The sequence below is a fragment of the Montipora foliosa genome, chromosome 13 (assembly GCF_036669935.1).
Source record: "Montipora foliosa isolate CH-2021 chromosome 13, ASM3666993v2, whole genome shotgun sequence".
NCBI lineage: Eukaryota > Metazoa > Cnidaria > Anthozoa > Scleractinia > Acroporidae > Montipora > Montipora foliosa.
Window position 1 is genome coordinate 28385323 of NC_090881.1, and position 22500 is coordinate 28407822.

The 22500-nt window shown below is 38.7% G+C and overlaps 2 protein-coding genes across 13 annotated transcripts in view; one reads left to right on the forward strand and one right to left on the reverse strand.

Annotated features, from left to right (window-relative positions):
- LOC137982514 (cyclic nucleotide-gated channel alpha-3-like) overlaps positions 1-17885 on the reverse strand; it is an 18742-nt gene extending 857 nt beyond the window's left edge. The window contains exons 1-8 of one of the 6 annotated variants that reach the window (XM_068829612.1): positions 17715-17885; positions 8350-9315; positions 6377-6589; positions 5516-5783; positions 4112-4456; positions 2786-3216; positions 1448-1757; positions 1-1367 (exon numbers count right to left, since the gene is read on the reverse strand). The exon at positions 1-1367 is cut by the window's left edge and continues 857 nt beyond it. In XM_068829612.1, coding sequence (XP_068685713.1) covers positions 937-1367; positions 1448-1757; positions 2786-3216; positions 4112-4456; positions 5516-5783; positions 6377-6589; positions 8350-9297 — 2946 coding nt within the window. In that variant the 5' untranslated portion in view covers positions 9298-9315; positions 17715-17885 and the 3' untranslated portion in view covers positions 1-936. Of the gene's footprint in view, positions 1368-1447; positions 1758-2785; positions 3217-4111; positions 4457-5515; positions 5784-6376; positions 6590-8349; positions 9316-9930; positions 10115-13936; positions 14128-14824; positions 14954-15325; positions 15381-16977; positions 17159-17714 lie in introns of those variants that run through there. The other 5 variants (XM_068829609.1, XM_068829614.1, XM_068829613.1 and 2 more) reach the window with 5 other exon arrangements.
- LOC137982515 (cyclic nucleotide-gated channel alpha-2-like) overlaps positions 8992-22500 on the forward strand; it is a 19399-nt gene continuing 5890 nt past the window's right edge. Inside the window, exons 1-5 of one of the 7 annotated variants that reach the window (XM_068829620.1) lie at positions 8992-9069; positions 11443-11499; positions 18262-18561; positions 21024-21698; positions 22497-22500. The exon at positions 22497-22500 is cut by the window's right edge and continues 350 nt beyond it. In XM_068829620.1, the coding sequence (XP_068685721.1) occupies positions 18324-18561; positions 21024-21698; positions 22497-22500 (917 nt within the window). In that variant the 5' untranslated portion in view covers positions 8992-9069; positions 11443-11499; positions 18262-18323. Of the gene's footprint in view, positions 9070-9212; positions 9287-11442; positions 11500-14337; positions 14586-15666; positions 15910-17167; positions 17308-18023; positions 18178-18261; positions 18562-21023; positions 21699-22496 lie in introns of those variants that run through there. The other 6 variants (XM_068829618.1, XM_068829615.1, XM_068829616.1 and 3 more) reach the window with 6 other exon arrangements.

Consider the following 22500-nt stretch of genomic DNA (forward strand, 5'->3'; position numbering starts at 1 on the left):
CTTTCATTTGTCTTTTTTTAGGCTAAAGCAAAACAGAGCGGAGTTAAATTGGGCCTTGTCAACACCGATCCACATTGGGGATTATACAAATAACGGTGATGCATGAAAGAAAGGCATACAGTAAACACCCGCATATATAAAAACAAGTGGATTAAGAACATCAGGCTGAAATTTGGCCAATAAAGCACCATATAAGTAAGAACAAATTCAGCCTGATAAATAAAACATGTTCTTAATACAAAGGGAAAGGGCATTAGGATAAGGAAACAATACAGTACAGTAACTTATATCAAAGTACTATGGTGTTCAGGACCATTACAAACTATAAAATCTATGACAAAACAGCATTGTATGTTAATTAAACCTCCAGTAATATATAATTTGACGTATTTCTAAAACCAATTTTGAGAACATGTTAAGAGCACTTTCAGACTGATTTCTCACTAAGCACCCCTCAAATAAGAACACGATCAGCCTTAAACCGGAAAAAAAGTGTTCATATTATGCGGTTGTTTACTGTATTTGAAGTGCAGGTTATTGACGAAAGATAAAAGTGATCCTCACACTAAACTGGACAATTTAAGCGATTGTCACTTTTCAGACGCCTGAAGAATTCATGGGGGGCGCCGGGCCTGAACTGGATTCAAACCCATGACCTCTGCACCTGGCGTGATTGCAGAGGTCATGGGTCCGAATCACGTGGACGCCGCATGATTTTTTTTTGTCTATAAAGATGATTGGTTAAATTGCCCAGCTAACTACGAGGATCACTTCTTCTATTTTTCAACAAGATAACAGCGTTGAACACTTTCCCAGTTTCCTCGCTAAGAAATCAATCATGCAATTCTGATTAAAAAATGAATAGTTTCTTGCCGGTGACAAAGTACAACTGTATTGATTAGAATTGAGTTAATACAAGCCACGATAGTACTTTGCTCATCCATTGATACTGCTGTTTTCTTTTTCGCTGTCTGACTGATTTCCCCCTACACTTCCTCCCTTGGAAAACGTGTTTTCATCTTTCATTTCCAAGGAGCATGCGCCCTTCCTCCAATCTGCCTCGAGAAACGCGGTCTTCTCTATTGGTGTTTCTGCCGTTAAAGTGGAAGTTACAGTTTTCTGCACCTGCGTGTCCTCCAGCTGACAAGTGCATCTTTTCTCGTGTGCGATGGAGTGCAACTCTTTGTTAATTTCATTTATTGGGTTGTGGTCAGTTGGGATAATTCTGTCAGCAGCTCGCTGAAATTTGGGTGAATCTTCCACGATCTCGCTGTTTTCTGGTGTGGCCAGAATTATTCTTGTTTCTTGTTTCCTTTTTTCTTTGGTAAAATGGGCCTTAAGTTTGTCCTTAAATTTGATCTTATGACCTGCAAAGAAAGAGTGAAGAGATTTATATGAGACAATGTTTGACTGTCGTTTGCCATGTTCCTGTCTCGCTGCAACTCACCTGTGTGATTGAGAATATGATCTTCAGTGTCGCTCTCGGCGCTTTCATTACAGGATGAGTTCTCCGCAGAATCATACGGTCTCCATTTCATGATCTCGCTGCTGCTCTTTTTCAGGATTCCTTTCTTGAAAACAGGAGCCTTGACTGTGTGAACAGGAATGCTATTTAGCTTGATAGTGAATGCCCCACCGTGTGCTTCTGCATGCTTATCCTTGTCACGTGACGCTGTTGCATCGATGTTCCCGGAATAGTGTGATTTGAACGTGAATAATGGAATTTCGCTGCTTGTTGGTGAACTTGGGCTGGAATCCTGTAAATGATACTGGTATGAATCATTGCCGTTCGATTCTAGGCCCGGGAAAATATGTCACCCTTATGATATGCCCTGATTCATGTACCTAAACAATGGAACGGCGGCCGTGTTGCTTTACCCAACTAAAGTTTGGTTTATCAACGGAGTTGATAATGTAAATTGACCACCGTACAGAGATTCTAAAAACTGACGTTTCGAGCGTTAGCCCTTCGTCAGAGCGAATCATTTACATTATCAACTCCGTTGATAAACCAAACTTTTGTATACTACTTCCCCACCGACGCAGCACCACAGTTTCTTTAGAAACTACCCCTTTACCCAACTAATCCTGTTATTATGCAAACCAATCCTATTATTATAATCACGTGAGTAAAAACACTTTATAACCTTTTCACTCAACCTGTCGTCCTAAGCCACAATCGAACGTGACTTCAAATGTCGACTGATCGGGAGATGGACGTTTTGGTTTTATCAAATGAGTGGATAAAGCTGACGTTTTCAGCGTTGTCCTTTCGACTTTCGTCAGCCAAAGAAGGAAAGAAAAGCAACTTTATTCAAGTGTCAAGTCTTCTAGCGCTGAAGCAGGAATTGGGGACGCCGAGTCTGGGAATCGAACCCGAGCGCATTGGTGGGAGGCGAGTGGTCACACCACTGCGCCATGCCTGTAATGCTCGAAACGCCAACTCACAAATCCATCTTACTGTGGTTAATTTACCTTTATCAACTCATGTGACAAAACCAAATCGTCGTTTTTCACTCCCCCACCGACACAGCACCACAGTTTCTTTAGAAATCAACCCTTTACTCTTTGATCTGGAGATCGCCCAACGCTCGGCTCCATGTTCGCGTTCCTTTCCTGACTTAGATAATTGGTCGAAATGCTGAAACTAATGCGGATAGGGCTGTCTTGTCGTCAAAGGAAAGAATTGTAAATAGCGAAGACTGAGGTGAATTGCAAACGATTATCACTGCAAATTAGCTGCCTAGACCTTCCAGTATGGAGAGAATGTAGAAAGTTGTCTAACCTGTGTGCGTGAGCGAGGACGACCGAAGAATTTCCTCTGACTTTTTCTGAGATGATCAAGAGAGCGATTCTCCAAAAATGGCGTAATCAATTCTTTGGTGTAGTTGTTGCGCAGGCGTTCATCGCGCTGCGCCATTATACTGTCATGGGACACCGTACTTTCCTTAGGTATTCTGTTCCGGGTTTTTTGTGCCAAGAACTCTTTGACAATCAGCCGGGATTCCTCGTCACTGCGTTCCATTCGCGCGCGCTGGGCGAGTGTTGCAACTATGTCACGTGGGTTGATCTCGTGACCGTGCTCTCTTCTAAACTTGTTTGCAAGACACCTGACGTCATTTTTGGCTTCAATCAAAGACAACCGCCTCTGAAGAGTTTCTTTGTCGGCCGTGAGCCATCTTCGAGGATCATTCTTCTCTAAACTGGAATCATCTACTGTTATCAAGACAAAGTAGAGGAGAAGTGTTCAAAATCTCCTGCAGAAAAATTGCCCTATCTACGAAAAATATGTATCTCCTCCCTTGCACCTATTTAAGATAAGGGCAAACGAAAAACTGTCGTTAAACGAATGCCTTCAGTTAAAGACAAATGTGCTTGTTAAATAATTTTGTTGAATCTCAAGTATTTTTTTCAGTCTTTTCAAAGCTTTAAATTTACGGTGGAAGTGAAATTGCCGTGACAGTTTTGGGCCACCTTGTTAAATGGTTTTTCACCAAGCTCTATTATTGACTAGCTACTTCCTGTCAATAAAGTGCACAATAGCAACTCTGGAAAACGCATCTTTCCTTTTTTGGCTTCTTGGAAATAGAACATGATAATGTTAAAAACATTTGCTCAATTTCATCTTTCAGAAAGAACTATTTAACGATGGTTTTTTCTAAGCTTAAAGACAATGAGACATCTCGACATATGTCTAATATTTGATGATTTGTATATATGCATTTGTATTTATATATAGCTTTGCTTGTGAAGTGATTTTCTTTTAGTTAGTGTCTTTCTACATTACATATTTATACATTTATTTATACTTAACATTAGGGCTTAGATGAAAATTACTTGTGTAATTCTAACTACTATTATTATTATTATTATTATTATTATTATTATTATTATTATTATTATTATTATTATTATTATTATTATTATTATTATTATTATTAAAGTTACCAACTAAAATGCCCTGAACAGATAAGAAGGATAATAGTTTCCTCGAGTAACTTTCTTCAAAGTTAAGAAGCGGTCAATACGCTGGCTGAATAGCGTGCAGTTCTCTCGCATATGACTTGTGCCGCGGAAATTGAGCGCAGATTTAAATCCATGCATCGCTTACCTCTTTCTTCGACTTTTATTTTCTGATTAAGCCGCTCCCTTCTCTGATTCTCGTATGTCTGTCTCGCTATTTTCGCCAGCTTGTCTTGTTCTTCGGGATAGTACTCGATGACTTCTTCCAAGTCCTTTTTAGATAGTCGGAAAAGATCGGAGAAACCCACTGAACGGACCGAAGCCGTCCGACGATTGCCAATTCCTTTCATGTCCAGAATGCTTATCTCGCCGAAGTGTCGACCGGCTGAAAGTTTGGCCAAGACTGCTCCGCTTTTGTCCATGACTTCCAACTCTCCTTTATTAACAATGTACATCTCTCGTCCGATCTCATCTTGGCGACAGACCTGATCTCCTTTCGTTGGATATGGAAGATAACGATTAAGTTCGTAAGAAATTCAGAGACGAGAGCATAAGGGCTGCTTTCCACTGTTAAAGAGGGCATATTTGCGCCTACCACAATATGACCCTCTTTTATGGCTTATATATATATGTGGAAAAACGCTTTAAGAGTAGGATCATTTAAATGGCAACTAGAAGTAGTAGTAGCAGCAGCAGTAGTAGTAGTAGTAGTAGTAGTAGTAGTAGTAGTAGTAGTAGTAGTAGTAGTAGTAGTAGTAGTAGTAGTAGTAGTAGTAGTAGTAGTAGTAGTAGTAGTAGTAGTAGTAATAGTAGTAGTAAAAGTTTTCTTCAAATACTGAAAATCATCCGCTAAGCTTGAAAATAGAGCCAGCACAGTATTGGGGTAAATTGTTCCACAAACAGTCCCCGCTATAACAGGAACTTCGTTTCAGACTACTACTATAACGGCACAACCAAAAATTGCCACCATCATTGTCACCGTCGGCTTCCATTGATACCACCCTCGTAGCTGAAGGAACTACCGACGTTAAATAGAGTTACTTTTTACTTAAATAAATAATAATAATTACAAAATTTATATAGCGCTAAATTTAAATAAATATCCTAAAGCGCTTTACAATAGTATAGATAAAAATGTCCTATAGATAATAAGCCGAAATCAATTAATATAAAAAAGTAAAATAAATAAGTGGAAGTGAAATAATAATAATAAAAATATTAATAAAAATCTTGCACCAATCTAATAAAAAATATATAAAAATTCTCAATTGATCATTATGTCCATAAAATTAATCAAGTCCATACGCTAATTTAAAAAGAAATGTTTTCAGTCCATTTTTAAAAGTCACTAAACTTTGACATTGTCTGAGGGCCAGCGGTAGCTCATTCCAAAGCTTTCACTGCCATGGCGTTTAGTACCACCCCTGCCATTGCCAATACTAGTGCAGTACTGTTACACATTGCTTCTAGTACTTTTTCTAGCAGTTAGGCCAATTCAAATATGAAATGATAACACTGATGATGGCAATGATATCATGCAACTCCATCTTACCAGGCGAACACAGCATTGGCTTCAGCTTTAGCACCAGCTCTCGTAGAAATCCAGGATCACAGTGCTCAAACATCTTTACTTTTTTCAGCGTGTCCAGGTTGACATGGATGGCGATCTCAGCGCGAAAGTTGTCGTTGAGGTGTTCGAATAATTTTTCCTCGCTCATGTCTTTTTTGTATCTCCAAGCAAAATCGAACCATTGTATTACACGACGCTGCAAATCCATTGGAAGCTGATTCGCAGCGATGTACTCTTTCATCCCGTCCAACTGCATAATAACAACGAGGCAACCAGATAAGTTTGACAAGAAAATTCAACCACGATTCTTCATGAAAATATCAAATCACTCAAAATTACTTTAGACTGAAGTACGTAAAAGCAGAACACTTCATGTTGAAAGGGCCACGACCGCGTACAGTCTGTCAACGCTTTCAGCTTGTTGACGGTCAAGGCCAAGAACACTTAACGCAAATATATGACAAAGGAAACTACATATTTTAGAAAATTCTTATGCTTAGGACGTTCATGCACTATAGAGATTGGTTTTCAATTGAGTGTCTTAAAACCAAAGTAATTACCTTGCCAATCACAATGGGCGCAAACAACGTGATTATCCAATCAGAGTTAGAAATTTTTAAATTTAATCAGCTCCAAGCGCGGGAAGATGCTCGTGTGCATGTCGCAGCTGTTTTTGGGTTTTGCTTCTCATTGTTTGAAAAAGTGGCGCGAGATATTTGTGCCAATTACTAAGCGTAGCCAACCTTGTTCGGTACCCAGGGTATGTCTTCTTCTCTTCCTATGGAGGCAAGAGAAGAAGGCAGACCTTAAGCGCTGTCGACACTCGATCGAAACCGCTCGTACTTTTTTGTGGTATTTCTCCCTGTGTCGTCTCAGATCCACAATCATATCTGCTGCATTTCCCACAATGGTAGCGAAAATTAGGACTCCACAGAGATATGTGAAGATACAGAACGTCAAGCTCATAGTAGACTTCGGTGCCACCGTCTTTCCCGTACCAACTGTTGTCATGGAAAGAAGTGATCGGAACAGGCTAAACAGGTATTGTGGACCAATCTAGATAACGGGAAAATAGCATTAGCAGGGTTTTCGACAGTTTTGTAAAATAGCGGACATATTCCTGAAAGCACCTGACGTAACATGTTTTGGCGCTGGAAGGCGCCTTCTGAGCGCCGAAGGTGCGATCTACCTAGGGGGGAAATTTAAAAAATAGAACACTCAGGAACACTGTTTCCAATATTTCTGGAACCTAACAATCTGTTTCCTAGGCAAGGCTGCAGTTAACTCAAATTCCCTTTAAAAAGTAAGTAAAAAAATTATAATAAAAAAATAAACAAACTCCTCAAATATTGGCATCAAAGTACCGGGCGTGGAATGGGAAACGATCTGTCGAAACGTCCGGCCTCCGGCCTCAAACGAAAAGCCTGCATGATGGTTAGGCTTTTATCGGTATCCTGGGTTAGAGGACTGAGAACTGGAACATCTATATGAAGGAAACGAGTTCGGAAAGGAAAAGAAAAGGGTGGAAGACCATGATAGGAGACTTTACGATCCAGTGGCCCAACGGGCCGGAGCCTATCCCCGGTTTCCGTAGCATGAAACGACTAGGAGTATTTCTACTTCCGCCTGGATGAAATGCTGGTCCATCGCTGGGCTACCCCCAGCATAAATTCTCCGGTACCCATTTATACAGGGGTGGGTGGAGAGAGGCAGTGTCTTGCCCAGAACACAACACAATATTCCCTGCCAGGACTCGAACCCGGACCACTCGATCCGGAGTCAAGCGCACTAGCCATGAGGCCTATAGGCCTAGAGGAAAGGAAAGGAAAGGAATTTTATTTAAGTGTGTAGTCGTTCTAGTGCTGGAGCGCTAATTGGGGACACTGTAAACTGAAATGAAAAATGAAAGTAAATCAAGTCAAATGTCGGTTTTTGAGGAACCCTTGAATAACTCAAAAATGTGGCTTATTGTTCCAAGTTGATGGTATTGAACATCTTCCAAAGTTTGGCTATACACTATTCTGTTAAAAAGTTTCGTAAACTCGGCTTCGACGATATTCAATTTATTCATTATCGGATATTCGGAAATATTCGGAAGCGTTATTTAACGGCTATCTTGACAAAAAATAAAAATGAAAGGGAGAAGTGGTGCTCACACTTCTGGACAATTTATGCAACTTTCTGTTTTATACACCTGAAAAATTCACGGGGCTCCAGCGGGTGGGACGGTGCAATGCTCTACTAACTGAGCTATGAAGCCACCCAGTTGGGAGTCTGCCAGTTTGTTGGGCTCGTTTGTTCCTGTGAAGGAATGGATGAATGAAACCTTCCCGAGTCATTCACGCGGGAACAAATGCCGTGAGTCCAACGAATTGATCTGCTTCCAACTGAGTGGCTTCTTAGCTCAGTTGGTAGAGCATTTCACTGGCATCGCAGAGGTCAAGGATTCGAATCACGTTGGAGTCACCTAAATTCTTTAGGTGTCTGTATGGGCCAATTTACACGTTACGATTTTTGTCGTATGTGACAAGCTTACGACAGGCTTACAACTCGCTTACGATTGTCGTGTACGTCAGAGGAAATGTCGAGCCATTTAAAAACATGTTTTAAAACGCTGCGACGATCGTAAGTCATGTCGTAGGCCTGTCGTAAGCTTGTTGCATGTGCCAAAATCGCACCTTGTAAATCGGTCCTAAGAGACAATTGCTTTAAATTGTCTAGACAAGAGCGAGGACCACTTCTCTCTTTCTTATATAACCCGCAACTCAAGTATACATTCATTTCATTAAAAAAATAAAGATGTTGTATTTTCCTACCTCAGCCCACTGTCCCTCCAGACGCGGATGCACCCATTTGTCGACACCAAATCCCTCGAAGTAAGACAGAAGGAAGTAAAGGCAAGCCACCCAGTGGATAATCAGGAAGAGATAATGAATTAACTTCAACAGGTTGAACAGCTTTGGTCGACCACTGTAAATTTCAACTCGATCACAAAACAGGAAAAACCGGTGGGCTTTGAGCAGACGACCAAAGCGTAAAAAAGGCCTTGGACCTACCACCAGGTACAGGAGATCAGTTGGAAAAATTGAGACGCAGTCTAAGAAGAAGCCTCGAGATGTGATGTAGCTTTTGGCCAGCTGTTTTGTGCTTGTGACTATTTTACCATCAAGGAAGTAACCAGTGCGGAACTGCACTATTATGTCGAGGAGGAAGATAAAATCGCAAGTGTAATCAATGACCATGAAGGGAATGACATATTTCTGCTCTCTCACAAAGAAGGCCACGCGAAATATTATGATCCAGTAGTTGTACAGGATCGCAAGAACTACTGTCAACAACCAGAAGAAATAAACATTACCAGAAGGATCGAACACCAATGTAACGTCACAGCTACAACGCCCATCTTTGTGATCATCAAGCCAAGCATCTGAGGTGTCACGCGAACTCGCTGTCCCCTCTGATGAAGGGCTCTGTGCTTGGGGTGAACTTGAACCAGATCTGCGCATGAGCGGCCGGCGCCAGTCCCTTTCATCTTGGTACGTATATCTTTCAAGCCAGGAATCGCGCGACCTCTGTCTAGTTTTTTTGTAGAATCTTTGCAGTGACAATACTTTTACGACTGAGTTAGCGAATCGTGATTGACCGGTGGACTCAATCACTACTTGAGGAATTCGTGGTCCTTCCTCTGGCCCGTCTGTTATGTGATTTTCGGCAGTCAAGGGAGTTTCCTCTTGGTCTTGCCGTAGTTGGGAGGTACTTTCCATTGTTGTTCTGTTAAACACCTGCACGATAATTGATTCTAAATGAAAAACTGAAGAGAGCCTCAAATTTCACGTAATCAAACATGAGGACGAACGTGTTCGATTAGCACTGGATATTTTGGCTGCCTTATCTTTAGCAGGCAATACGAGTTTGGCAATGACGGTATAGGTTTAAGTCAATGCTATCTATAAAGTGATCTAAATATCAATGCATATTTAGCTAGAAGGAAGAGTCAAAACATGGTAAATTTACCATATTTTGCGTCTTAAATTCACAGATTACTTCATATCTAAACCTTTCTCTCTCGGCCATTTGATTTTCTTTTTTTTGCGATAAGCTTGGTAGCTGTATAACAGTTTTAAAAAATAGTCACTTGCCATTTAACATTGATGACGGAAGCCTAAGGTAAACACTATTTCTCTGGTCAATTGCCTTTATTTTGTTGGCGTTGTAAAAATATCGGCGAGGACTTCGATTGCGCTGACTTAAAAAAAAAATACTTGGTAACCGTTACAGATTGAGCATTACAATACCATGACTAGCTCATGACTGAATTTTCGGTTGGTATCTGGGTCCTTGACAACCCTGACCTGCGTTTTTTTTTTTCCTTTTATAATTCAATTTAAATCACTCACCTTACGAGCCATATGACGAAACGATTGTCGACAATACATTTTATAGGTTCTCGATTTTTTTCTTCTTGCAGAGTATAACTGAGTAAAAATTGAGAACAGGGAATATCGGCGTTTGTTTAGACTTTGTATATATATAGTCTTTTTCTCCTTGTGAAAGCTATCGATGAATTTTGTCAATCAATTTGGTGAACTATTTTAAATACCGCGTTGATATGATGACGAACGAGTTGATGCCCCGCATTAAATTTAATTTTTAAAAGTCTTCAAATGACTTCCGCTCAGGCTTTGAAAACGTCATTCACCAGAGTGACAATGGTCCATTATCAGCACTACACCCACCCGGACGATTCAACGAGAGCGGAGGGGAAGAGAGCTGGTAGGGCTACAGTCCTACCACTTTTTTGCTTGCTTGGGTGCTCGAGATGACATGAATAACGTATGAATTCTACCTCTTGAAAGTAACAAAACGCATCAGTTCCCTCACATATGCGCTCACGAAGATTTTTAGCCCTACCACTTTAAAATGGTCTCCGCGGTCCTTGTTTAATGGACATCTTTTTTCCAGCGATCAGGCTAAGTTAATTTTTGAAATCGAGAAGTATAATTTCTCGTCAGGAAATAAAGTGGTCGTGGAATATTTTGCGTTGCTTTTCCTAAGGCTGAGAACGAAAAACATCAAATGTAACATGGTTCATACATAATCTCTTTCACTCTACAATCTATTTAGCAATTTCAATTAATTAAGTTACTGTTATGATGTTAGAGAGCCTCAAGCTTAAAGTGTTTACATTTAATTTTCTCTTTGATATGATTTTAAATACTAAAATCTCATTTAAGAAGAGGATGTTTTTGTCTTTAATGGACAGACATATCCAGGAACACTTACATTTCAGTCAATCTTTTGGTGTTTTGTTTTGTTTAGAAATAACACTTAAAGATATTTGGCTTCTCGAAGCCGAGGCGACCATCTGTGAAAACTCATACATTTCAAAAATCTTGCCCAAGAACTTCGTGAACCAACCGCTTTGCTCCCCCAAAAAGTATTTTCGTTTCACATCTGCCGTTGCAATACCCATTAATTTGTTGCAGTGGTTGCCGCGGTATGCTCTGTTCTTACAAGATGAAAGGTTAAATTCAGACAGGTTTTACTTTCGCCTATTGTTTCGGTTTGCATATTCTTAAAAGGTTTAGGGTAACTCTTTTTTTTAATAATAGGCAAACAAAAGAAAGTGACCAATGAACGGTTTTAGAGAGGCATTCGATTTTGTTACATGTTTGTCATCTTTCTTGGAATATCTTGGAAGCATTACTCTTTCGTACACATCACTTGAGATTCCCTGTGCACGTGGATTCCGATGTCAAAACTAGTGCGTAGAAAACTTAGCCTAATAGTAAACTTGATGATTTTCTTGTATTTTCGACAAAAAAGATCACATATTTAGTTCAATGTTTATTTTATCGCCATTTAAACATAAACGAAGTTGAACCTTGTCGTTTTTTATCGCATTTTAGGTTTTTGTCAAAGAGTTGAGCCCCAAAGCCAGACAAACTTCGTTTAAAATTTTACAGGTAAGAGCGTTTATGTTCTATTATTTTGCTTACAATGGGGTATTCTGTATTTGAATTGCATTCATCATCTCAGATATAGAACAAGAATTGTGGCTGTTAATTGGCTGGAGATGTCAAACGCCAACCGATACGATAATCGTCTTTATAAAAGTCGTCCAGTCCTATATACATTATGTGGTTATGCTACCTCACTTGAACTGCTCAATTTTTCGTGCGACCACGTTATGAAAACAGAAATAAGCTCAGGTCAGGCCGACAATCCCATCAATAATCCGTTGCAAACAAGACTAAGATAATTGCAAAGATAATTTATAATTACACTAACTGCAATGTCCATTTAAGTTCGCGTTTACGTCATTGCTTTGCGTTTTTCCTTCCAATCCAAAGTCAACACATTCATTCCTTTTTTCATTATTAGCCGGTTTGCATATTTACAATCATATCTGTCAGTGATATTGATATTTACATATTCTGTCTATATATTGACTGGAATTTCCTTTTTTTACAGTGAAGCACTATTTTCAGTATTGTTCGCACTTTTTCAGAAACCCGCCCTGGCGTGAGGCAGTTTAACTGTTTTTTTTTCCTACATAGGTCTACATAGTGTCGGAAAACCACATTTTAATTATAACATTTAACCACCTCTCTAAATTCGCTCAATTAATTAGATCAGACATTGTTTGCCCGTTGGCCAACTAAGTTAACTTTGCGTTTAGCAAACAAACCGTTGGGTAAACTGTTTCATTTTTCTTTCTTTTGTTTTTACAAAGTCGTTTATTTCAATATTCAATTACGCGGAACTTTTTAGAGTTTTTACCCAGAAGAGATAAGGGGCCGAACTGTACTTGGAGGTCGAAAGCGACTGGAGGGCGCAGCACTTTTTGAAATATGCGCAATTCTGGACTAACCTTAGTGTACAGTTATGCTTATCTGAATTCAGTATTGAATTTTTCTATCTTGCCTGTCCAAAGTCAATATTTGCCAGAGCTGCATGCCTATCCAAAAACAATATTTTCCAATGATTTTCTTCCAAGTTTGGTATCATCCAAACGTGCTCTTTGTCAAAGATCTTGTTTTTTGTTGGCTACAACACATTTATCAGTCGAGTTCTTTAAAAATGCGTTTGCTTTTTGTCTTGAAGCGAGTTATAATGTACCAAACACAATAATCTTTCCAAACTGAATCTCCAACGCAGAAACTGAAATGAGACTAAAAGTTCTTAAAAAGGCAAGACTGAAATGATTGGCCATTAATGATGCTCTACGGCAGGCAAAGTTATGCCATCGAGTACTTAACTTTCCTCTCAACACTGATTTAGGGGCATTTCAAAATCGAAAAAAATATTTATTGACAAAAAAGCGATGATACTTTCTGTCAGTTGTGGAAAACTTCGTAATTTTACAATCCAATCGGTGTAATTGCTTTGTTCATGATCCATTCGTCACTGATCCTCGATGTTATTACTGTTATCATTATTGTTGTTGTTATAATAATAATAATAATAATAATAATAATAATAATAATAATAATAATAATAGCAGTAGTGGTAGTAGTAGTAGTGGTAATAATTATCGTTCAACACATGAAATGTTGTTGGAACCCACTCGGAAAAATCTGAGCCCCAGATAGGATTCGAACCCACGACCCTCCGTGATCTAGTCGGATGCTCTAACCACTGAGCTACTGGAGACTCTATCCCATCTGGGGCTCGGACTTTTCCGGGTTTCTAGTGGGTTCCTACAGTTAATTTCGCTTATATCGTTAAAATCTCCAAATCCTAGTTAATGGTGAATCTATTGTCAATTTCAGCTTTGTTTTAACCAATGTCCACAAGCCACAAGTGTTAGTTTTGTATCGTCCCAACGTGTCGGTGATGTGTCGGAAACATGTCGGTTACCCGGGTCGGTTACCAGTCGGCCGACGCCTCACCGACGCGACGGTTTGGATCCAATTCATTACTAACGAAACGTCGCTTCAGTTTCGACATTGTTTCGTAAGAATGAAACACCTTCAGAGGGTGCTACAAACACGGTCTTTGTGATGAATACTTGAGAATTTTGTGGTCTTCTCACTGGTCCCGTATCGCTTGGTTGCCAGTTTCAACTAATCGATTGAATAGAATTCCCGGTGTTAATCCGCACCTCTTTTGACATACCACGTTTGCATCTCGGACGGATGACTTCTTTAATTTGCCTTATTTCGACCAAAAAAATCTTTAGTTTATCAGCACAATTCATTTGAATTAGCTGAGGTCTTTCAAACCACTCAAGTTCTACCAAAAACAATCTCTGCGCGGCTGAAGAAATCAGAATGAATATTAGCGATGGAACTGAACCCTAAATTTAGAGCCTGCTTTTGATGACAATTTAAAATCAAAGCAAGACTGATGTAAATGTGAAAAACTAGGAATTAGCATATATATAAAAGTATACTTTACCAACGCACTCTGTCCTATGCTTCGTTATTGAAGTGACGAGAAAATCTTTTCGTTGTTCGCTTTACCTAAACAGGGTTTCGCCACTTTCGTGCGTGGGTTGGATTTTTTTTTTCCATTTTTATTTTTGGTACCGCTCGGCAGCCACCTGCCGTTGCTGACCAACATGCACATTATTAAAATCGTGCTTTTGGTGATGAAACCCAATTAAAAGCAAATGTTTCTGTTTCACAGAGCAATTAACAGGCTTTGAAGCAAGTAAATTTTACTATGTGACGGATATTGGTTTGTACTGTACATTTACTGAGAACGGAAGGCCAGCAAAAAAAATTGTCCGACGTATTTGGTCCGCTTTTTTTTCCTGTCACTCTTCCAAAGATTTGTGTTTGATCGACGAAAGGCAGTGAATGTCAAGCTGAAGAAAAATCGCTTTTGGTTCCAATGTAAACTGAATCCGCAATTTTCACCTAAATTAGATGTGGCTGACAAGCAAAAGCTGCCGAATTATTTACTGGATTAGTTTTTTAAGAGTCTACATCCTAATACGTGCAGAAAGAATTGGGAATTAACGACCTTGAATCGTACGTACTGCTCGGACAAATTTTCTCAGTACATGTAGAACCGATCCTTTAAACAATGGAACCCGCGAAAGGTTAGTCCTATTTTAAATCTGTTCGCAAGCATAAAACGAAAGCTGTCTTTAACTGAAACTGAATGTGATAAAATGTTAATTTCCCCTTCTGTTACAGCATAAGCGCTCGTATCGTTTCGTGTTGCAAATCACCCTATGAAAGCATTAGAATAAAATCTCTGTATCAGATTTCCCTTACACTCAATATTACACATCCGCAGCAGCAAACTCTAAGATACATATTTTATCATCTGTAATACCTTAGGCTATTTTAGCAACCAGGCACCTGGAGCAAAGCCGAAAATTGGGTTTTCTTTTTTCAAAGTCGTCCTATGCCGCTTTATCAAAGTATTTTGCTGTTAGGGGGCCGTTCACTTCAAAAAGTGAATGTAGAACTGATTTGATCGTTGCCCTATGGTGTACTGAGTTAATTGCTTTTTTGACATATTATACCTCGCTTTAATGTTGTTTGCAACAACTCCTTGTGGCAACCAAAGACATATAATACGAGACCTATTAACCACTTTTCTCGAATCGATTCAAAGCCTATTTTAATAATCATCACGGAAAAATCAGTTTATGGGAGAACATTTCAAATATTGTGCAGAACATTTTGTTTTGTTTTGGTTAAAAAATATCGGCTCCCGTAGGTAACTTGAAAACAACATCAAACGGTGTCCTATAGACATTTGCTTTTATGAATATTCAGTCTCTGTGATTAACCCGCGGCGGGGAGCCATTTGGACTATGTTTATTCGTACCTCTTACATGAAGTCAGTCAAGGAACATTTGACAATTTCGCCGCAACTTGATCACGACAGAACAAAGGAAAAATACCGCTTCCCCGGACAAAGAATTGTGGCCTGAGATTCACTGTCTCCAAGAGACCTTGCAAGTTTCTACCTTTGTAAATGAATGTTCTTTTTTTTTTGCATCGGCTGTCCAATTTAGCTGGTGCCGAGTGAGAAGGATATTTCGCCAATTGCTATAGATGATAGCATGTATTATCATATATTAAGTTATATAAATAAAACAAGTGCCAGCAACTCCGGAAAACTCTGCAGCTGTTAGCAGAGAAACTTCATCCAATCCTGTAAAAAGGTCCTTTTCGGCTTCATAAAATCTAAATTATCTGACGTGCACCATTCATACCAAGTTGTTCAGTACCCTAGCATTGCCACCGAAGGCTTTTAAGTTTTGATATGTAACCATGACAGCTGAAATGATGTCAAGATGTAGCTTTGTAAAAGATTGGGGCAATTTTTTGGATGTTTGTTTGAGATGTGGACAACCGAAGATGTGAGTGATTTTCTGCTTACAAATGGCTTGTAGTTCAAGCTCCTAGGTGAGATATCTTCAACATTTTCAGTTCCATTGAAATCCCACGATAATGGAAATGCCTTGTTTTAAAACCAACATTAACTGCCGTATAGCGACCGAATAATTTTTAACCAAAACGTAATTTTTTTCTTAAAACTGTGGTATCCATGACGTCTTTCTAACTCTACATTTGGTGAGTTTCTTATTCATTTGCTGACGAGTGTATTATTTATTTGTTCTGACGATGTAATTTACGAATCACTTAGTCTTTTTTTGAGGTCGTGTAAGTTCTCGACGCTTACTCTGAGTGTAAAATTGGAGTCAAGGAAATGTGCTATTTGCATATCATAATTTTAGATTTTGTCAATTTGTCTATCCGGCACTAGTTTGAAAACTTTCTCTCGCGCCTTCCCCTCGGTGGAACAGTTTGTGGCGGTATAGATTGGTGTTCGAAGGAATAGAGGTGTTTCTTCTGGCATTTGGTGATGGCCTAGCACATCCAGTTTTTAAACAGCTTAAAGATCCATTATCAAAACTCTGAATTTTCAGGCCTTAAATCTGTAAAAAAGACTTGTTATTTATGTTTTACTTTGAGAATACAATTTTTCTGACTTTTTTCTTTGTACTTTGCGAAACAGACCAATTGAACATTTTTCTTACAATCGTGCGCCAAAAAACCTAAAGCTCTGTCTGCACTTTTAAAGAGTGATCTTATTGTTTCTTTTTTTTTTGTTTTCGATATTTAACGTACGGATGGAAAATATGATTGTATGAGGAAGATAAATATTGTATATTTTTCGATAACTAGAATAATGGGTTCAAAAAAGATCCCTGTGTATCTTTTTATAAAAACATAAAATCATTTGCTCTTTTACAAAATACAAAGGCAGTATTTGTGATGACTGCGTAATTCAGTAAATTAAAGTTATGATCGCAAAACCCTTTTTGCACCTATCAACCCTAAATGATGTCACCTTATGTTAAAGATATTTTTTGCTTTTTCCGGTCTAGGAAGGCTTTGTATCGTGAGCTTGTTTCGCGTCCAGTTATTTTCTCTCTCTCTCTTTAAAGTTTAGCGTAAAACCACACGAACCTTTGTATTCGGGAAGGTGATAGAGCCAGTTTGTCGCTCAGACGGATTTAACTCCATGGAATTATTTCAATTATGGATTATTTGTTCAAGCATATCTAATAGTATTCCATGGCGGTCTTGAGTCTGCGCGAAGTGTTCTCAGTTTTGATGATGTATTAACTGTTTATATCCTCAAGTTGCTTTAAAAATGGAACTTGCCCACATGCAGAGATTTTCCAAAGGTTACATGACCGAATCATTTTGAAAGTGAATTTCCGTCGCCGAAAATTAGGGAGCCTGCAATATGCAGTAACTGATTGCTGCACCTGTTTACCATGTGAACATGCGCACGTGAGCCATAAAATAAGTTTTTTTCGGGTCATTTGTAACAATTTTATAATATTTTCAGGGTTTTAATGGCGTGCTTCTACAGATACTTTCGAAGGTTTATTATTTGACAATGATAGCCCTTAGCAGTTTTAGAAGTATTTTGTATGTTTCCCATGAAGTTTCTTCATTCGTGATTTTTGTTCCTTCCTCATTGCTCTTCAGTAAATATTTTTCATTCTTCGGCCAGTTTATTTTGCTCCAGGCCAAGTCTTCTTAATTTGGACTAATAATTTAACTTAAATATAATCATATCGCCTATAGCTCCGTAACTTGCAGACTGGATGCCGTTAAAATTCATCTATGAGAAATTACTATAATAGAAAAGAATTGAATATTTTCATTAAATCATCTCGTTTCACTTCACGTACCTTCTTCTGCTGCTACGGGGTTTTTTAGAGCCACAACTGAAGAAAATTTCAGTTACCTGTGGAATAAAATGCGTGTACGCAAACTCTAGAGAAAAAAGTAATTTTATACGCTAGATGCAATTTCCTCCGTTGTTAATCCATTTAAAAAGGCAGAGACGAAGTCTTACAATCGCTTAATTACAAGCTGCGTAAGTGCTCCTTTGTTGTAGACTCGAGTAAATATGTCATGTCTTCCTATCATTGCACACTTAAACAAAAAGAGAATTTGGCTTTGAATAGATGGATCATCCATTTTAAGTATTCAACAGCGAAAGTTCCGCTCCTTCCCTCTTTAATTCAAAAGCTTTTTCTTGAATTTTATTGCTTTATCGAAACAGACCTCCGCACAAGGTCATACTTCCAGTAGTTGTAGAAAGCACGTTTCGTCCTTTTAACAAACACTTGGCCCTGTAATAACAACATGGTAAGATCTCTTGGCGTGGTAATTTGACTCATCTTTTATCGCATTTCCTTGGTAAGTGCCTCTAACGAGTTTCTATACCTTCAGATTTGTCATCAGATTCGCCAAACCTGACTCATCAAAGACCCTCAGTGGCGCTGAAAACAAAGATGAATGAAGGAACAAGTAGAACATCAAGAGTCCGCTTCTCAGCTAATACAGATGCTTTCAGCGAAGAAGAAGAAGCGGATATTCGGCACAAACGCTTACTTCGCTATTGGTACAAAGGTGGACGACGATACAGCGAAGCCGAAAAAGCGTTTTTAAGCCGTGTCAGGATACCCTCTGTTGGACTCATTGCTGATGGTGAAACTAAAGTTGGATGGCTTCGATTTTTTGATCCGGGAGGTCAGTAATATTAGTTACGACATTCCTTTTTGCCAGTAGATAATTATATGTTAAGACCGCCGCCGCTTCTTTCATAATTTTCTTAAACGGGAGAGTAGCCGGAAATATTGTTATTCTTAACCTTTGGTCTTGTCATAAGGCAGTTATAAGTTTTAGGATTGCTAGCCGGTGAAATGTCCCTCAAATACCGGTGCAATCTCTCAATGAAAAATATTTTGATTGAGTAGTTTCATTTCGTTGAGTGTGTATAAGATTTTTCTTACATGTGAATCTTTCAAAAAAGGTTATATTCTAGTTTGGCAGTTCACAAAAACGAGATCGAAGTTTTCATCTGGATTTTTGCGGCGTACAAATCAAATTGATCCAAACTCTTTAAACTGACCATTAGTGAAATACATGACGGTATTTTAGTGTTTCTCTAAAAAGAGAATATGTCAAACAGATCGTTTTATGGTGCTAATAATTTTTTAGAATTGAAGCAAATATGCTTTTCCATATTTTAAATTTGTCTCTGTGCTATGGAGACTCATTAGTCAAGTAGTGATTTTCACACGAAAAGCCAGAGATTGTTGGAAATTCTCTTCCCTCTTTCTAGTGTTTTAATACATCCAAGGTCAAATGTTGTTGCTCCTCATTATCCCTTGCATTTATTGGCTCTAGAAGCAAGATCGAGAATAAGTAAATCATTGCGGAAGATTTTCCCATAATCCAAGTGGACAATATGGACGCCATATTTTCTTCTCTGGTAAAGGCGAATATTTACCCGATACTTATAGCTTTTCCAAACGTATACGTGTAGTCACATGCGGCGAAAGCCATGTTTTAATGTTCTATAGATAATAAATATGTTGAGATTTTGGGCCTTTATTACAAAGATAAGAATACAAATGGCGACCCTAATTTATTGTATCACGAAAATTGTGGTTAGCTATGGAGAGAAAATTTGCAAAGCAAATTTCTTACCATTTCAGTACAAAAAGACATTTACCCCCTTCTTTTTCAATTTAAATTTAGTCACGAAGATCTTGTTTTAATGAGTTCATTTTTGACAGCTACGCGCGGTCTTGGTTTTGCTAAGGGGGTGTTTTGATGTGTAAACCGAATCAGAAAATGCGATATTCGGCAAATAGAACATTACAAATAATGTTAAGCTGTCCGTGAAACCGAATACAAGGTAAAAGTTACAGTCTTGAAAAAAAAAAAAAACGTACGATATTTGATGGGGGTTTATTCTGTTTACTGAGTGCTTTTGGTGATTTCGCACGGTTATTGCTGAATCCTCCCATGGTAAATAAGGTGTTTGCTCAAGGAAAATAATATATTTAATTTTATCATGTCAAACTTTCCTCTTTTTTTTTTCTTGATGTTCAATCTATCCGCTAGGTCGTGTCTCTGGCATTTCTGGCTCATGGAACTGTGTGCAAATGAACTGCTATTTCAAATCCTGCCGCGAGCCTGCAATAACGAGATTGTTTTTTTAGAATATTCTTCCGCCATTGCCCTCGAAACGAGCGATAGATAATTGACAAGTTTATACTCATAATATTGTAATTTTCGTCGCGCTCACTGAAATAGCCCCGCTTCAATTAGTTGAAGCAGAATGTGGTGTGTTTTTTTTCTCAAGTAGACTACACCTAGCCTGCGTCGTAGACGGATTAAACCACCGGTATAGTTTCGAGTCACGCGCATGTCTTGATGCGCGCACGCTAACTACTCCTTGTGAAACGCTTTCGATCCTCGTCGGCAAACATTCAATTATAAAGACATCAGCGAATTTCCTTATCGGTGCACGCACGTAAAGTTTGGGAGTACAAATAATTCAACTTAGCAGTCGCATTTGCCAGTTTTAATATAAGGCAGCTAAAATCAGCAGATCAGATCGTACATTTCAATAGTTTTAGCATTAATGGTTACGTTTTTGGAATCTCCTATTATCTTAAACACTGTAACTAAAATAATAATATAGGAACTGAATGCACTGAAAGTTAACGATAGCTCTAGTTTTAGTGATCACTTTAACGTAAGGCTACCATTCACAAGCAAAACTCAATAGCGACTAACGGTCACTAATTCAAACAACTGACCGCGTCCGTTCCTTAATGTATGGAGAGATTCAAGAAGACTAAACACAAAAGATAATAACTTCTGATGATGTATGTTGTAACATACGAAACGTTAAAAGTTTATAAATGCTATGCAGTTCAAGCAAAAGTTTGTAACCGCTGTTTGTGTTTTATTCTTATTGACTTTGAATGGCCCGAGTCAAAGAATCTTTATGCGGAGACTCAACAAGATTTGCTGGCCATAGCTGAACTGCTAGTAGAAAAGAATGTAGAAATAACTCTGTCAGGAAACTGTGCTGAGATGACGTTTGTCAGAGAAATTTTAAATATTGTGTATACTTGTAATTACCATCTTTGTTTTCCCCTTAATTGCTCTCTTTGTTATTTTCTTATTCCAAGGTGACAGACTGTATTACTGGTTGATGATTGTCTCCATTGCAATTGTTTATAATTCATGGGTGCTAATATTACGAAGTTCATTTCCGGAAATTCACAAAAGACATGAGATCATCTGGATGACCATAGACTATTTGTGCGATATTATTTATATTCTTGACTTATTTGTCAGTTCACGGACGGGTTATATGGAGGACGGTATTATGCAAAAAGACATTCAAAAAATGCGGCGACATTACTTACACACATCAGCGTTTTATTTGGACGCAGCCTCAATCATACCGCTGGACATTCTGTACATTTTCATCGAGCACGAGCCCGCAGTACGCATGAATCGCCTGATAAAGTACCACCGTTTCTGGAGATTTCTTGATCGCACAGAGAGCCGGACCAGTTACCCGAACATGTTTAGACTGGCCTCCCTGATGCAGTTCATTCTTGTGATAATTCATTGGAACGCTTGTATATATTTCATAGTATCTAGAAACATTGGGTTCGGTACAGACAATTGGGTGTACCCGGGAATCATCGGTAACTTAAATGCAACGCATGAGTCACTCACACGGAAATACATTTATTCTTTTTATTGGTCAACTCTAACGCTGACCACCATTGGGGAAGTACCGCCACCTCACACAAATGTGGAATTTATCATTGTAACTCTCGATTACTTAATAGGTAAGTTCGGCATAAACCTATACTTCGTTTATATTTTTGCGTTGTCTGCCTGCTGAACCCACAAAAATAAGGAACCCAGTGGGACATGCTATTCAAGAAAAGTAGCGAATATAGTGCCAGAATTTTATATTGGCATGTTATTATATGGCTCTGTCTCACGAGGACTGGAAACTACAAAATTCACGAATTTGATTGGCTAAAATCGATATTGACCGCGGTCTAGATTTTCCCATCTAGACCGGCATCTAGACCGGTAATGTTTTGTGGTGAAAAGATGCGAACTAAAATGCAAAAAAATTGAGTATTTTCTTCTACAAATATTTATTTATGGAAGTGCCAAACAGCGTGATGACAAAAGAGAGGGTGACGAGCAAACTTTGACAGAATTAAGTTCAGCTCATCGCCACTCATCGCCGTTCGCAAGCAAAATGTCATTTAGTACAAACCAGTTACATTAAACGAATTAAATTGCTCTTGTTTGCCATATAATAAACATCTTATTAACCTCGGTCGTGTGTACAGACCTCACTGCGTTCGGTCTGTACTCACGACCTCGGTCAAGATTCTCCCATACAGACCTCCTGCTCGGTTAATAAGAGCTAACTAATGACTGGCTGAGTAGAACGCCTGATGATAAAACAGATTTAGTTTTGTTTTTGCAAATCGTTTCTTATTCGACAGTGTTTTTATCAAGTTTATAACTGAATTTGCTCATTGTTAGCCTGCGTCTGTTACCAATTTTTGGGTTTAACTGTATTAACTGTAAACTATTCTGATCATTGCATGTAAACGTTCTAGGAGT